Genomic DNA, 16974 nt, shown 5'->3' on the forward strand with positions numbered 1-16974 from the left:
GAGCAGTGAACAGAGAGTCCAGTTGTAATGTCTCTGCAATTCAATAAAGTGAAATAATCAGTAAAAATAGTGATTTACTGACCTACTAGTAAGGTAATATTTATTTAAAAAAAAAGAAAAAAAGCAGAAAATAAACACACTTTTAGATAGAAGTAAAGGCTTCTTCTGTGCCCAAGGTCTTTCTGCAGAAGGACACAAAAAGTCAGTTTTTCTCTGTATGTGTTGCTTTATTAAAAGAGATTATTTTGGCATGCAAATTTTGTCTTTTCTTTAGCTTCAGATCATTTCAACCACAGCATCTCCTCTTAGGTAAAACAGCACATTCTTCCTATAGTCTGTAAAAGCCCTTTTAGATGTCTTACACTATTTAGATCCATATTTCAATGTTTTCAATTGAACCACTATGCTGTTCTCTCTCTTTCCAGGTTGTGTTAAGTGTTTCCCATGTTGTGTAGTGGATACCACTAAGTCTGCAGGCAAAACCTGGTGGAACTTTAGGAAAACCTGCTACAGAATTGTTAACCATAGCGGGTTTGAATATTTTATGGTTTTTATGATAGTATTGAGCAGCGCAGCACTGGTAAATTTCATTTCATTTCTCCACTTTTGATTTAATTGTTGTCAGTGAAGGAATAGTATTTCATTGATTTCTTCTACTGTGAAATGCCTCTCCCCAGGGAGAGACAAAGTTGTAATAAATGTATACCTTAGAAGTTATAATGCTTTCCCCCACTTGGATAAGATATTTAAATATATGGAATAATAGTTGTTCATTGAACATAGTTCTTTACACTTTTGTGTTAATTACAAAGCTGGAGTGAAAATTCTAATGAAAGCTTGGAAAAAAAAATAACACTTCTAAATTTGTAAAGCAAACTAACTGCTTAGTAAAAATGTACATTCAAAATAACCCAAATATTATGATCAGAATCTATCAGTGAAGTTGGCTGTAAACTGGTGGGGAGGTAATGTTTCATTGCTGCTCTCATCATGTCCATTTCCACTGAAGAATAAGGGAAGATTTATTTTATTTGAAAGCATATTCACTGTATACTGGAAATAATTTGTCAAATAAAATGTTATATAGTGGAGAAGGATCATAACCAGATAGTCTGAAAGTGATTTATGTGATAGATGTCAGAATTTCCCAATAAAGTCAGTTCTGTGTACATTACATTCAGGTTGTTCACTGAACCATAGATTTGAACTGTCTGCTTTAAAATTCCCCTGACAAAATCTCCAAGGGAACTCCCTGGGATTCCAGTGAGGGTTACTGTGTGTTCAAGGGAAACCAAACTGAAGTAAGGAAAGAAACTGAGTTATTTTTTAATGTACTGTAGGATCCAACTAAACTGGACAAAAAGTTAGTTGGTACCCAGGAGCAAAATAACAAAACAATAACAATTCCTTGTCAGCAAAGATGTTTTGTGTTGTTAAGAACATTCCCAGTTGTAAGATACTCTTGTCCTCTTAAAAAAAGGGACTTGTTCATTTTTTGTTTGTTTATAAAGTTTTCTGATATGAAATTTTCTGAACCAGCTAAAATGGAGGGATACCAAACCATCACTCATGTCCATGACTTGTAGTGAAATTAAATGAGGTGGTGATCCTGGAAAGAATGCCCAGAAAAGCACAGGAAAAGTGGATGAAAGGAAAAATACAGACATTGCCAAAGGCTCAGTGAGGTGTTTAAAGGAATTGGGAATAGATTGGCGATATAAAAAACTTAAATTAGCACAGAGGCAAATACATTAAACATAAACAAACACTGATGTGAATGATAGCAATCAATGAAACATTTTCCTAAAACCTCAAGGTCAAGCTTTAGGTGAAAAAACATGCAACTCCAGGAATGAACAGTTCCACATAAGATGTTTGTCAAAGTTTTCCTTATCTGTATTACAACACTGCAGGATGGCTCCAGATAACTCATTTGGAAGGGCAGAGTCTGACAGATACTAGTTAATTAATTTAAGTCAAGCTTTTTTGTGAAGAATTTTAGACCAACACCCTCAAAATTATCAACTACCTTGGGAAGCCAAAAATTTGTAGTCACAATTGACCCTCATCAAATATTTTCTGAAGTGTTGAACATAAAAAACCTGAAAGTATGTGATTTTTCAATCAATGTGAAAATTACTTTGTACTTATTTTAAAATTTAGTTTTTTACTTCTAAGTATAAAACTAAGTGGTGGTTGGCTATAATTCAATATGAAATAGTTGTAATCAGCCAAACTGTTTATTCTTGTGCATTTTAAAAATAATCATCCATAAAACTACTGACCTGTTTTAAAACTGAATTCTGATATTCCAGGCATTTGAAGATATTCATCTGCAGAAGAGGAAAAAAGTAAAAATTATCCTAGATTATGCTGATAAGATATTTACCTACACCTTTTTTACGGAGATGCTTTTGAAGTGGGTAGCTTATGGTTTGCACAGTTATTTCACAAATTCCTGGTGTTTGCTCGACTTCATCATTGTATGTGTAAGTATTCAGTTTATCATAAATTTTAATTTTTAATATTTTGTATGTAGAGTAAATGTAAATTCTGATTATGAATTCATACAGGTGTAAAAGACAGTTTCCAAAAGCTGAAAAACCTTCAATCCGAAGAAGCTTTAGGACAAATCTAAATGGAAATGGTCAGAAACAATCAAGAAGTTGCTTGAGAAAATTTTATTAGGAGGAGCTATCATTGAGGACTCTGATGGCTCTCTCTCTGAAAAGACTAGAGAGAGTTCAGTAAGTGATGGGAGATAAAACTAAAATAACTAAAACAATAGAAAATGTGAAGCTACTGACAGTTCTGAACTAGATAATCTTAAAAGTCCCTTCCAACCCAAACCATTATATGATTCTGTGATTTTGGCATTTAGAAGCAGAAAAAGAGTTGCCTTGTAGGAGAAGAAAGTTAGGTGGTAAAGACAGTTGAAAAGTATTATTGCAATAATAATTTACCTGGGAGTTAAAGGTAGGGAAGTATCTTTTGTTTTGCACAGCCCTAAAGAGGAATGCTGGAATCACCAATAGTAAGATAAGTGCAGTGCTCAATACATATATATTTACCATGAATTTAGAAAATGTTAAATATTATAATCTTGCCATATAAAAATGGAACATTTTTCTTGTCAGCGTCACACTGGGATGGTTCTGAAATTAAATATTTTAATATAAGGACATCTAAACAGCTCACTTGTGGCAATATCAGAGTAGCTGTGTAATAGCCTCAGGATAATCAGCATTGAAAGTTGTGAAGTATTAAGAAATTTCCACAGAAAAACGTAGTATTATGACTGTTTATAAAGAACATACAGCATGACTTTAGCAGCTACAGTTTTCTAATGTAAATAGCAGTCCAAAACAGAGAATAAGCATAGCAAATAACAAATGGCTTAACAATGAGACAATGAATTCAAATAGGAAGGGACAAATCATGAACAGTGAAAAAATCTAACTGTTGAAATTATTTTTTAATGCCTTAATTTCTCTCTTAAAAAAATTAAAAATGAAGACTGGATATATTTTTTAAAATAATTTTTTTACCATATCACCGTCCTAAGTTATGATGAAAAATTTAATGTAGGCACCTTTGAGAAGAACTGTGAGAAATGTTAGTATTTCATTTGAATAAACCTTTTTGGTCTGGTAGTGTAGGAAAGTATCATAGTTACCAATCTGATTGTTAAATTGGCATTAAAAAATTGCATGAACCTTTTTTTGAAAATAAAAATAAAAAATTAAAATTAGAATGAATTTAATTTTTTTCACATATTAGAAAAGAATGAAGTAAAATTATATTGCAGTAACTTCAAATGTCTATCTTCTTAATTTGGCTTACTGGTCAAAGATACTGTACCATTCAGTTTGTAATTGTCTACTAACACAAATAAAATAAATTTTTGTATACCATTGAATAATCCCAGTTCCAATTCAATGAACACAGCTGTCCTTTGTTTCCTGGGGACGAAATTCTGTTTCTGAAGACACATCACCTTGTTCCTCGGGGACTAGCCTGAAATCTCTCAGGACTTTTAGAGCACTGAGGCCTCTGCGAGCTTTGTCAAGATTTGAAGGGATAAAGGTAAAGATTTTGGGGCTTTGGGTGAATGTTTTGTAATTGCTGCTTTGGAAATTTTGGTGAAAATTACTACTTGAGTGTCTGTTTTGGGACTTGGTGGCATTAAGTTGGTTCAGAATTGCCTTCTTACATCTTATGGTTGTTATTTTGAAATAATACCTAAGACAGAGATTTCATAGAGATTTATCAATACAACTAAATTAAAGAAATTAAATTATTATGTTCTATGAGGAGCAATTATCATGTATCATGATATGAACACTGGAATGTTTTTCCATGTTCCTGATTTCAGTGTAATGTGCAGAACAAGCTAAACAACAATTCTTTTAGACTTGTATTTTTCTGAAACCCATTCTTTGGTTTGGTTTATTTTAGGCATGGAAAAATTTCATCCACTATACTTGGAAAATTCTTTGGAAAAAAATGAATGTGCTTGAAAATAACAGGAACCATTTTTAATTACTTGTGAATAGATAGGAAGCTATTTACAAAGTTATTACAGAGAACAAATTGTAATACGAGGGAGAAATTTGTACTGTGAAATTTGTAGCTTATCAGTCTTCATGCAATGATAAATACAGTGACCACAGTTGTCCTTAATTTTCTCTCATTGTCTGAGAAATTGCCTCAGGATAATACTGGTTGCCCACTGTTTTACTTCCTCAAAAAGTCAAGACAAATACCAAAAAATTACACTTTAGGACAAGCAGGAATTTGGGCTGAGGGCTGGTTGTACCTTAGTCATCTATTAGCTTTCATACGGAGGAGAATTTTCAATAGATAAAGAAGTAAAAATCAGTGGCTTGCTGGGGAAAGTGATCTGTTGAATGCAAATAAATAATTCTTTTCCTCCATTTCGTTCAGGTTGTTGTCAATGCCCTCTTTGGAGCCATCCCCTCCATCTTCAACGTTCTGCTCGTCTGTGTTGTCTTTTGGCTCCTCTTCAACGTCCTAGGAGTCAAATGGCTTGGCAAAAGGTTTTCCAAATGTGTACTCAAGAAAGGAAATATTGAATTCATCCATAACAGAACTGATTGCATGTCCTACGGTGGGACGTGGACAAACAATGCTGTAAATTTTGATAATGTTGGCATGGGATACTTGGCTCTTCTCCAAGTGGTAAGTTCTATAAAAACGTTTTTGTTTTCTTCAAGGAATAGGTTGAGCAGCCCAGCCAAGGAACACCACTGTGCTTCTGTTTATCTCACTGAAACTGGGGATTTTTAGCTTCCATATATATTTTTCTTATCTATGGTTGCTCAGTTCTTCCTAAAGAACATTGAGCATATGCAGCCTTGTGTTAAAATCAAGAACTCTGTTTCATGGCTTTTCAGTTTCCTTTTAAATTTCAATTTAAAAAAAAATTGATTAAAAAACTGAGCCTGGAATTGTCTGTGTGTTACTGAATTTAAAATTATTCTTGTTTTCTCTGGTTCAGAGTGGGCAAGAAAGAAAACTCATGGACCAATTTATTTATAATTCTATGTTTTCTTTTGTTGTAAAAGCCATGAAGTGTTGGGATGCTAATTTATTGAGCTCCCTGATATCACAACAAAGGAGAGAAAGGCATTTTTTATAAAGAGTCTGTTATTCCTGTATTTTTTCTAGATTAAGTTCTTTGCTTTGAATCCTCCCAAGTATTCTATGATTGATAAAAATTGCAGGATGGAATTGTCTGCTATTTTCTTAAAAATTGTTTTTATTCTTTTAGGTTATATTTGCTAGTTAAGCTGAAGCTTTTATTTTTTTATGCAAATGCTTTGATTTAACAAGAGTTAACATTAAAACACATTTGATATGAATTATGACCTTTTTTTTCTGTTTCCTTTTCAAGAGGTGTTTTTTTTCTCTTTACTAAACTTCAATGAATCGTACTTCCAAGCAGATCTTTAACATTGGTGCATATTTTTTATACCCTACTGCTTATTTTTTCCACAACAATTAACACATTTATATTTGCTACAGCTGATTCTTTTTTTCTTAGTGATAATAAACTAAATGCATTTTTTTCCAGGCAACTTTTAAAGGTTGGATGGATATAATGTATGCAGCAGTGGATTCACGTGAGGTATGTCACTAAAATGAAATTTTCATTCTTTTCCCTTTCTTTCTTCCCCTTTCTCTCCTTACAGTTAATTTTTCAGCTTTGCAATATCAAGTCAGAAATACAAGTGGATGAGTGCATCAAACTACAGAGTGAAACAATAATTCTTGGAGTACCAAATACCTGAAACTTAGGTAAAAGAAACTGGTCACAATAGAGTGACACCACACAAAAAGAGGGCAAGATAACATAACATTTTTTACAAGCTTGATTTGGAAACCTAATAAGAAAGGTCTTGGAGGGACTTTGCCTCTGAAGCAAATTTTCTTCTTTTCAAAACATGTGCAATAGAATTGAAACAGCCTGCAGTTTTAGCAGTTATTTCAGGGTGTTTTTTTCCCTATGTTTGGCATCCTCACTGTTTCTTCCCCATTTGCATGTGCTAGTTCTCACTCTCATACTAGTACAGTGTGTTTTGACTTTTCTATGTTTAGTTGAATTCGCATTTTTTCTCACTCATTTGATCACCATACTCTTGACTGTAGTTAAATAGCTGCTAATTAACAATATTGCTCCTTGGAGGGCTGGTTTAAAACTGCTTCTTGCCTGGGATAGCATTCCAAAGGATGAAGTTCCCCATTAGGTTTAGTCTGAGGTGTTTTTCTAATCAGGGCATTCACAGGATCCCTTCTGATTGGAACTATGTATTTATTACTTAAAATTTTGCTAGGACAGGATTTGACTTTATTTGTGACTGTGTTTACAAGCAGTAACAAGACAGAACAAGACAGTTGCTCTACTTGCACATCTAGATAAAGGTTTAAACGTGTGGAAATAATTTATCCCTCATGACAATAAAAGGATCTCCTATAATCATTTGGAAATTATAAAGCTGTGATTATCTCATTTTTACCAATATTGTTTTTCTGGTTTGCTTTTTTTTTTTTCAAAAACAGATTGATCAACAGCCAAAGTTTGAAGCACGCTTATCCATGTATGTGTACTTTGTGGTTTTCATTATTTTTGGATCTTTCTTCATGCTGAACCTTTTCATTGGAGTGGTTATCAGCAATTTTAACCAGCAAAGGAAAAAGATAAGTACTTCATAAACTAACCCAGAGTCTCCTGTAATCCAAATTTGATTAAATGAATGCTGGTTTGACACCTAGATTTCTACCATTTTGAAATAACTATTTGACTAGATAAATTTAAAATAATAACATTTCAAGCCAAGTTTTGAAAACAAGGTTCCCCTTTTCCTCAAGACTTTTACCTGTAAATTCTATTTTACTGCTAAGTCCTTAATCTGTTCTAAGTAGAGAAGGAGGAAGAAGGAGTGGGTAGCTTTGGAAATGAGAAGTCAAAAAAAGTTACATAGACTTGCTACAGGAGAGTAGAATTCGTTTCTTGGGCTTTGAAGATTTGTTTTGGGGAACAGAATGACCCTTTTTGCTGCCAGTAAACACCTCACAAATGTGAACAAGGTAATCAAGAAACATTCATAGAAGGAGTAACCCCTGCTTTCCTGGTAAAGAACATTGAAAAGGTCTTATCAATCAGACCTTTTCCAAAACTAGCTACACTTTAAAAAGCCTTTCACTTATAAAATAAACCTACAGGTCAATTAACTAGGTTTTGAAAAAATTCTGCATTGAGATCCAAGCCATGACCCCAGGAAGAGGTTGTGTGGAAATTTAAAGGCTGCTTAGAGCTCAGGAAGCACTGATTGCTTCCACTTTTCTCCTCATACTAGTTATATTCCCTGTTCTTGTTATTCAGTAAAAAATGGAAGGCAAAATCTTAGAATGGAAAATGCAGCAAAGAAAAGCAACAGTCATCCCTCCCTGGAATATTTCACCTTCCTTCTGCCAAGCTTATTTATCAACTGAGTTCTGCCCTGACTCATTTAAGGGCTTAAAGTATCCAGAATATCAGGGGAAATTGTGTCAATTGATCCACTTGGAAGCCTTACAACAAAGAAGCATCATGCTCATTGAAAAAATGCCACAAAAGCAGACCCCAGCAGGAGGTTTACAATTTCAGGGTTCCCATTTGGGAGACAGGATCTCTACAGGAAGCATTTATTATTTCCATAGACTGACTCATACACCAAGTGTCAAAGCATTACTGCCTGTGTAGAGAAAGAGGAAAAAAAAAAAAAACCACAGGAAATTTTGCTCTCTGCATTTGAACAGAGAAAAGATTTGTAGGGACTGAGGAATAACAGTCCAGGTTCAGTATTAGAATTTCCTGTTATGACAACACTAGATTTTTTTATCCCAATAAATAAAAAGGTTAAGTAGCTTATGTGGATGTAACACTTCTTTTCTTAGTACATGCTACACTTGACATTTTTTTCTTTTTCATTTTTCTCTTTCATTTGTTTTCTTCTTCTTTGGGATTTCCACTGAGATTCTATGTAGTAAAGTTAAGTGGAATTTTCAGAGGTCTTGCTGGAGTGATCCAAATTGCAAATGCCCTGCTGAACATAATGTGTTTGTTGTACAAAATGCTGATCACTCAATGTTTTTATGATGAATGTCTTCTGAATACTGGGTTTAAAGTCATTGCTCAGTAATACAGGTGGTGTGAATAGTAATAAGAAATTTATTTCCTGGAACTCCTGTAAAACTTGGTCCCAAAATGCTTACTCATCATCCATTTACCTTCTAGTCCAGCAATGGACTGCTTCTACCTTTCCCAAAAATATAGTGTTTTACTTCTTGATGAATTTTATGTAATTTTGAAAATATGAAGTAGATTTGTAAAACTTCAGAAAGGCTCTCACACTTGAGGGAGCTGATTTGGGAACACTGCCTAGACTTGACTTTCATGATCAAGCCTGGATCAGATGAAAGATCAAGGGGAAAAGGAGAGATGATGAAGACATATTTGGTCTCTGTGCTCTCTTAGGTCCCATTTAGGACAGCTGTAGCTTACTCTTTCTTACATAATTTTTAATGCATTTATTTAGTTGACTTCAGCTGAACAACATTATTCTTTCTCTTTACTTAGGTGGAAAAGATCTATTTTTGACTGAGGAACAGAGAAAGTACTATAATGCCCTAAAAAAACTTGGATCCAAGAAACCCCAAAAACCTATCCCAAGACCATCGGTGAGACCACCTTGAGTAGAACATGACAGAAGATATAAAGATGGTGACCATATTTAAACTCAGGCATCAGGAAATTAACTTTGCATTAGTGCCCTCACCTTCTTCATTCAATATAGTATTTGGATTTCACTCTCTTTGTTTAAAAATTCCATCTAACACATCTTCTTTGTGGGTATTAATTAAGGAAATTTACAATCTATTTATCAGCTATTCAAATGAACAAACTTTTAAAACCAGTTCCTATTAAGTATTTGATATTCATAAGGTGATGTTGGTTATTTAAGTTGCCTGATGTTGCTTCTGCAGTGAGATTGGATTATTGCAGGTGAGAATGAATAGAGAGCAGTACATGCCCCGTGGCTGTTATTTGCTTTTAAATAATCTTATTCTTTATTTCTTAGAGTTTCTTAAATTTAATTCCAGACCTGGCTTCGTATGGTAACTACTCAGAGTTTTTCCTGCTTATGACATTTTAATTAGAATTGCTTATCTTAAAATATCTTCTTCAATAAGTATTTCTATTAAAAGAGCAATCACAATGTACTCTGAGTATTTTCCTGCTATATATTTTTTTCTAAGCCAATATGCTTGCACAATGCCTGAAACTACATAGCCAAATACTGTGTTTTCTTTGAAGGTCTAAAGAAATAACCTAAAAATACTTCTAGCAGCTTGTTGTTAAATTAATGTTATCTGAAATTCTTTTCCTAAGCACAAATTACTGATTAATGTTTGAATGCAGGCTGGATTTTAGACGTGGCATTAAGCAGCTCTCCTTCTCTCCACAGAATGCCTTCCTGGGATTGCTGTTTGACATCGTATCACACAAGGCATTTGACATCACCATTGTGATTTTCATCTGTCTAAATATGATCGTTATGATGGCAGAAAACAACCAGAATGGCACCAAGGATGTTCTTAATAAAATCAACTATTTTTTTGTGGCTGTATTTACTGCAGAATGTGTCATAAAAATACTGGCCTTAAGGCAGTACTACTTTGGAAGTGGCTGGAATGTGTTTGATTTCAGTGTTGTGGTCCTTTCAATAGTGAGTAAGTATCAATCATTAGATCTAGTGATGTGTCTTACCAATATTAAACCACATTCCAGTATGAAGTAACCACCTACATGTATTTGATAGACAAATTCCAGATCCATCGTGCTTTTTCCAACCATCTGCTAAGTGATTCCTTCTAAAAGGATACATTTTTGTTTTCCCTTATATTTTTGCAAATTACTAAAAGGTAAATGGAGTTTTCAATTTTTTTTTAAAGTATGATTTTTATTGAGGAATTAACAGAATAGGAATTCAATTCATCTTTTCTAAGTTACTGTACTTAAACTGTTTTCTAACTTTTTATGCTTTCCATTTGTATGTTATTGTGTTAGCTGTTGTTTTCACAGTAGTAGTAAATTCAGGTTAAAAAATGCATTTGTATCAAAAATGGGAAATATTAATTTAATTTTCTAGAGCTTCCTCTTAAGAAGACAGAGACCAATTGCTGATTCAGAAAGCTGAGGAAAATTTGGTTGCTCAGCACCATTCTAAATCTGGACCCTTATTTGTGACTACAAAAATTATCAAAACTGGCTTGGGTTTTTTTGACTCTTCAAATAAGACTAGATAATTATAATTTCCTCTACAAAGGGTCATATATAGCTACAGTTCCTTGTACAGTTTATTTTGTCTGTTCTTCCTACACAGGCTCAAGTCATTTATAATACAGGATGGGAAAGAAAACCTGCTCTGAGTTCTCTGCTTCATGCCTAAGCACAGCAGCCCTTTGCCACCCAGAAAAATTATGACTTCTCAACTCTTCTGTTTGCAATCATTTGCATTGCTGCTGTTTCATTATTGTGATTGCAGGGTCACAGAATGAGGTGTTATGGGGGATAAATGCTAAGAGACAATTTCCCTTTATTTTCTTCTTGTTCTCTGATCTCATTCAAGTACCAAGCATTAGTCAAAGTCTCACATTTGGCATGTGGCTTAGGCCTGCAGAGGAAGCAGCGCTCAGACAGCAGCTCAAGGACAACCCCAGAGCTTCCAGCACAGCAGCTGGATGGATTTAAAAGGATTCTTTATGTACTTGGGCAATGAATGCCTAAATTCACCCCCCGAATTAGAGAAATTTGGGAGAACGCAGCTTCCAAACTATGCAAAAATCTTGATACCTTTTTAAATTGGAAGATATTACAGTTTTTCTTTCTTTACCCAAGCTTTTTCCTAAGCAATTTCAGAACTGATGTTTTTGTTGAGAGCAGCGTAATACAATCAGTGTTACTTTCAACACCTAAAGCACAGAATATAACGAAAGTGACATTAATTTGACAAAACTTGACCTGACAACATTTTGTTTTCTTTTTCCTTTCAAAGGTCTTGGAGTTTCTGAAGTCTTTCGACGTTTCTTCTCCCCTACAGTTTTGAGAACTCTCCGTTTGGCACGGATTGGTCGAATCCTGAGAATAATTCGCAAAGCCAGAGGAATTCGAACTCTTCTTTTTGCATTGCTGATGTCTCTTCCTGCCCTGGTCAACATTGGCCTCTTGCTTTTCCTGATTATGTTCATTTATGCCATCGTGGGCATGGCAAACTTTGCCTGTCTCCGCTGGGAAGGGGGGATTGATAACATTTTCAACTTTCAAACCTTTTGTGGTAGCATTCTGTGCCTCTTCCAAATTACAACCTCAGCTGGCTGGGATGGGCTTCTGGCCCCTCTGTTAAAAGAATCTGACACATGTGCTCCTAACGTAAATGTGACAGGGACAGAGAAAAATAACTGTGCAAACAGGGGCTTTGGTATTTTATATTTTGTAAGCTATGTCGTTATATCATTCCTCATTGTTGTAAATATGTACATAGCTGTCATTTTAGAGAACTTCAGCGTTGCCACTGAGGAAAGCACAGATCCTCTTTGTGAGGATGACTTTGATATGTTTTATGAGACATGGGGAAAATTTGATCCTCTGGCAACACAGTTCATAGATTACTCTGCTCTTTCAGACTTTGCAGACACACTTGCAGAACCCTTGCGCATCCCAAAGCCTAATAAAATCCAACTCATATCCATGGACATCCCTATAGTTAGTGGAGATAAGATCCACTGCTTGGATATCTTGCTGGCTTTCACTAAAAGGGTCTTGGGAGAATCTGGAGATTTGGATAGTCTTGAATTACACATGGAAGAAAAGATTACAGCTGCCAATCCGCCTAAAAGTTGCTACATGCCGATTTCTTCTACCCTTAAGAGAAAACAAGAGGAAGTTTCAGCTCTTGTCATTCAGAGGGCCTTCAGGAGGTATTTGAGACAACGTTCTCTTGAGGATGTATCTTTCTTTCACCGTTGTAGACACAACAGTGCTGTCTGTGAACGAGAAACACAGGGCAAGGAAAGTCTTCTTGAATCCCTGCTGAATGCAAATAATGGCAGGAAGGTGGTTAAATTGCGTCCTGCTTCGTCCATATCCCTCCCTTTATTTTGTGATGGCTTTGCTGACACAGACAGCAATAAGCTTGACACATGAGGCTGCCCCAGGCTGCAGCATTGCCCATTAAACCAATGTCACTTATTTTCAGATGGAGACAATATTTTGATCCCAGAGCATAATACTCTAAATTTAGTATAATGATGGCAGCCTTCAGTTGTTGTAATTGTTCAGATTTGCAAATGCTCCTTAAAGCAATTAAGATTTGAACAAATGTGTCATAAATATTAGAGGAAAATCAAATCATAGGATTTTTTTCATCAGCTACTGGAGTTAATTTAGGTGAGTTAATTTTTTCCCCTGTCATTTTTATATTAGTTCTTGTGTTTACAGAAGAATATAGAATAATCTATATCTCTCTAGGGAGAAATAATTTTTCAAACCAGACTTTCTTGTAGCAAAATTAAGTAATTACTGCTCTTCTGTAAAAGAGCTCACTCAAGACACTTGAGTATAATAGGCCTCTAGTTTTGGTGGTTTTGGGACCATCCTCCTCCTAATGTCTTTGAATGGATTTGTTTATGCTTAACACTTTTTGAGGTGTCTTTACATAAACACCTAGAGATTTAACAGATCACCCCCAGTTGCCTGTGCTTGAAAGTTGTACATTATTTGTTGTTTGTATCATTCAGTGTATGAAAATTGTTGTAATCATAGTTACCAAAATCAAAGGATATTATGCAAGAGGTATTGTTTCCAGAAAAGAATAGTTGTACATAAAATTCCATCATTATACTTCAGCCCTAGAAAGCACTACTTAGTAAATCTGAAAAGAAGTTCATGGTGTATCTTATAAGAAAACATTTATTAAAGTTAGAGGAAGCATTTACTTCATTGATTCTCAGAAAAAAAAAAAGTATAAACAATGTGTATGAATATTTTACAGATTTTTTTTTCCAGTTTGAAACATGACTGGTTGAGATTCTGCAATAAAGACTTCTGATGCTTAACACGTATTTTTCTGTTTTGCAAGAAGTATCTTCAATTTCATTTATTACAAGACATAATCTGTTATTAGAGGGATAGAACAAAAGTAATACAGTTTTCCTAAAGTAGCACAAGAAAAATGAAAATATTTTGCTTTTCACAGGGAGTCAGAAAAAATTTAGCCTCTTTAGGCCAAGAATAGCAAGAACAATAAGATAATGAATTTTTACTGTCATTTACCTTATTAAAGACTATTAGAATATGACAGATATAGTCAAAACTAAGCTATTTTCAGGACAGATAAAGGCACAGGAAAGCTAACAGTTACAGAGCTCATATACAGCATATTTTTAACTAGATTTATTATGGTTAAGCATTGGAAGAGGCTCCCCAGGGAAGTGGGGGATCCCCATGCCTGAAAGTGTTCAAAAACCGAGTGGACATGGCACTTGGTGCCATGGTTTAGTGGTCATGGTGGTGTTCACAGGTTGGATTCGATGATCTTGAGGGTCCTTTTCCAATCTTAATCATTCTATGATTACTTCCAGAGCCAGCTTCTGTTCAGAGGAGATTGTTGAAGAGTGAATGCAGAGTTGTCAGGAGAGCTCAGGGGTCAGCAACACTGGGCAGTGGGACACAGATAGTGGGTGGGTCTGACTCCTGTCCAGCTTGGATTGTTTCATGCAGAGTGGTGCTTGTCAGGTGAAAATATGAATTTTGTTGGGTGTGAGCTGGAATGAGCTCTGGAATGAGCTCTGGAACGAGCCAGCAGCTTTTGTTAACAGTCAGGCTCCATTAGATGGCAGCATTTACTGCGGTTTAGGATGTGGCCAGTCGACTGAAAAAGGTAAAACACACACTTCAGCACAGAGGTACTAAATTAATTGTAAATTGCCTAGAAAAAAGTGTCACAACTCTCTCTATCCCGGGCTTTCAAGTTAGCCACAGTTCTCAATAAGTGCTTGTTTGCTGACTGTTCTGGTTTTTGATAGACCTTAAATGGTTGTGAAAAAAAATAAAATTGTTCTCCTGTGTGCTTGGACTTTCCAGAGGGGTAGTTTCAAGCATTTCTCTATAGCACTGTAAAAGGAAATGTTTCTTAGAGAATAGATAAGACTGCTTTGATCCTGCATATTGGAAAAGAATGAAACACTGGAAAAGTCATATAAGAGAATTTAAAGTATTAATCAGTCTGATCTTTGCAATTAAAAATATTTGATTGAATGCAACACCAGATTCTCTGCCTTCGACCATAACTAGAAATACTTCAAAGATAAACACTTCATTTCCATTGCAGGGGCAGTAATTTTGGACAAAATCACACCTGACATGAACACATCCTTAGTGATTATGTTACCTCAGCAACATAAAAAACCATCTCAATTCACCACGGGGCTAATTTAAAAGTCTGACCAATTCTTTAGTATTGCTTAAGCATTAAAATTGCCTTGGAATGCTATTGCAGGGTTAGAAGAATTGTGATCTCCAGCTGTTGCAGCTTCTTCCTGCTGGAATTGTCCAAAAGCCAATTCAGCAGCTGAGGCAATGTGGAACTTCTTTAAGAAGTCTGTCAATGGTGATGAGTTAGAGCAGTGAACAGGTGGAAGCTTTTGACAATTCTGTTAATCTGGAACTGTGAATTCCTCCAGGCAAAACTGCCTGGATTTATGTGAACTTCATGAGAAACTCATGCATACTTGGAACACAGTGGATGAATATTCCTTTCTGTTTGTGAAGTTTGATAGTTAAATCAGAAAACAGCAAAAACAAAGGAATATTGGATCCCTCCAGTGAGGTAACACTGTGAATGTAGAGCTCCCAGGGAATTTCTGAGCACCAGCACTAGAGTATACACTAACATTTCCTCCTTGCAAACCTCTGTTTTACATTTCCATGTGTCACTGTTCTTGTGTAGAAACAGAATGAAACAAACCCCTGGAAAGTAAGAGTCTTTTCCTATTTTTGTAGCAGCACTGTATCCCTCAGGGCAAGCTCCACAAAGGAGGTCTGGAAATTGTCATTTTACTTTCTGGAGCTCCTCAGTTACTGCTCCCCTTGCAATGTTTCCATATCCAGTGTTTCCCCAGGACTCAAGAGACTCCCAAATGACATGACTCAAGTAGTTATGTCATTTGAAAAGAAATAACCTCTAGAGGAAGGTTCCCTGCCCATGGCAGGGGTTTGGGAACTGGATGATCTTTAAGGTTCCTTCCAACCCAAACCATTCTGTGATTCTATGATATGTACCAGAAAGAGAATCCCATCATGTCATCCCTGAACCTACCAGTGGTTATTGTGCTGGACAAGTCTGTCACTTGCAGTGTCACTTCCAAAGCCATCAGTGAGCTAAACATTCTCTCTCAATGTGGGAACCCTCACAACTTAGGTGGTGCAGGAAGACATCCCAAAATGTGCTTTTCAAACTCATGTTTAGACTGAATGTTCCCACAAGAGGAGCACACCCAACAACTGGAGCAGCTTTGGGCAAATGTCAGGATTAGGCTAGAAGTGATGAAGAGATCTGTTTTGTTGGAACCAAGTAGAACAAATTATTTAATATTTATGATAGAAATTTCAAAGATGGAGGAACTGTGTTTAAATACTTTTGTTAACTACCACCAGCTAAAAGCAAATCTGACAGCAATGCTTTCCAAACTTAAATATTATGGCTAAACAGACATTTTAATCAACAATCTGGAAGTCTGAGCCTATAATTTTTTACTATTTTGGACATGCACTTCTAGTCTCTAGTCTAGGGTAAATTAAAAAGAGATTTCTGACCTGTGCCCCCCCTGGGAACCAAATGATGACCTCTGTGACTTCTACAACATCATGCCAGATTTCTTTCTGCAAGTTTCTTCAGCACCCTCATCCATTAGAAATATTTGGATAAAGGTGCTGAGCAGTGTCAGAGCTGAATATGGTGGCACTCTTTGCTCTGCCAATTCCAGGGAAAATATGTGAAGGCATCAACTTTGTAAGTGGTTTTATCGATCTTCAGAGACTTTTGAAAGAGCAATAGAGATGTTTTGGCAATTTCTCAGGAAAATATAGCTGTTTGGGCAAATCTGTTGCAGATATTTGCTTCATGGTTCCATGGAGTTAAGGTAAGACAGGCCAAGCTGACCTTGGTAATATTCATTACCTTAATGCAGAGCTGTTCGAGTTCTGGGCAGACTGAGAGCAATTGAAGTTTCCTTTCCAGGTTCCAGGAAAGTTGGGTGTATGCAGGAGCATTCCAAAGTTAGAGATGCATAGGTTAGACTTCAGACAGCAGCCACCATACCTTGCTACCCAAACATTGCTTGGAATTCGTC

General features: G+C 35.7%; 1 protein-coding gene across 1 annotated transcript in view; it reads left to right on the forward strand.

The window, feature by feature from the left end:
- Positions 1 to 13560, forward strand: part of LOC146440751 (sodium channel protein type 5 subunit alpha-like) — a 37836-nt gene extending 24276 nt beyond the window's left edge. Inside the window, exons 20-28 of the mRNA XM_085049935.1 lie at positions 426 to 580; positions 2316 to 2489; positions 3949 to 4086; positions 4948 to 5202; positions 6098 to 6151; positions 7084 to 7225; positions 9143 to 9243; positions 10032 to 10296; positions 11622 to 13560. Coding sequence (XP_084906061.1) covers positions 426 to 580; positions 2316 to 2489; positions 3949 to 4086; positions 4948 to 5202; positions 6098 to 6151; positions 7084 to 7225; positions 9143 to 9243; positions 10032 to 10296; positions 11622 to 12769 — 2432 coding nt within the window. The 3' untranslated portion in view covers positions 12770 to 13560. The remainder of the gene's footprint in view (positions 1 to 425; positions 581 to 2315; positions 2490 to 3948; positions 4087 to 4947; positions 5203 to 6097; positions 6152 to 7083; positions 7226 to 9142; positions 9244 to 10031; positions 10297 to 11621) is intronic.
- The last annotated feature ends 3414 nt before the right edge of the window (positions 13561 to 16974 follow it).

This window comes from Lichenostomus cassidix, chromosome 2 (genome assembly GCF_008360975.1).
Source record: "Lichenostomus cassidix isolate B80296 chromosome 2, HeHo_3.0, whole genome shotgun sequence".
In the NCBI taxonomy this organism is placed as follows: Eukaryota; Metazoa; Chordata; class Aves; order Passeriformes; family Meliphagidae; genus Lichenostomus; species Lichenostomus cassidix.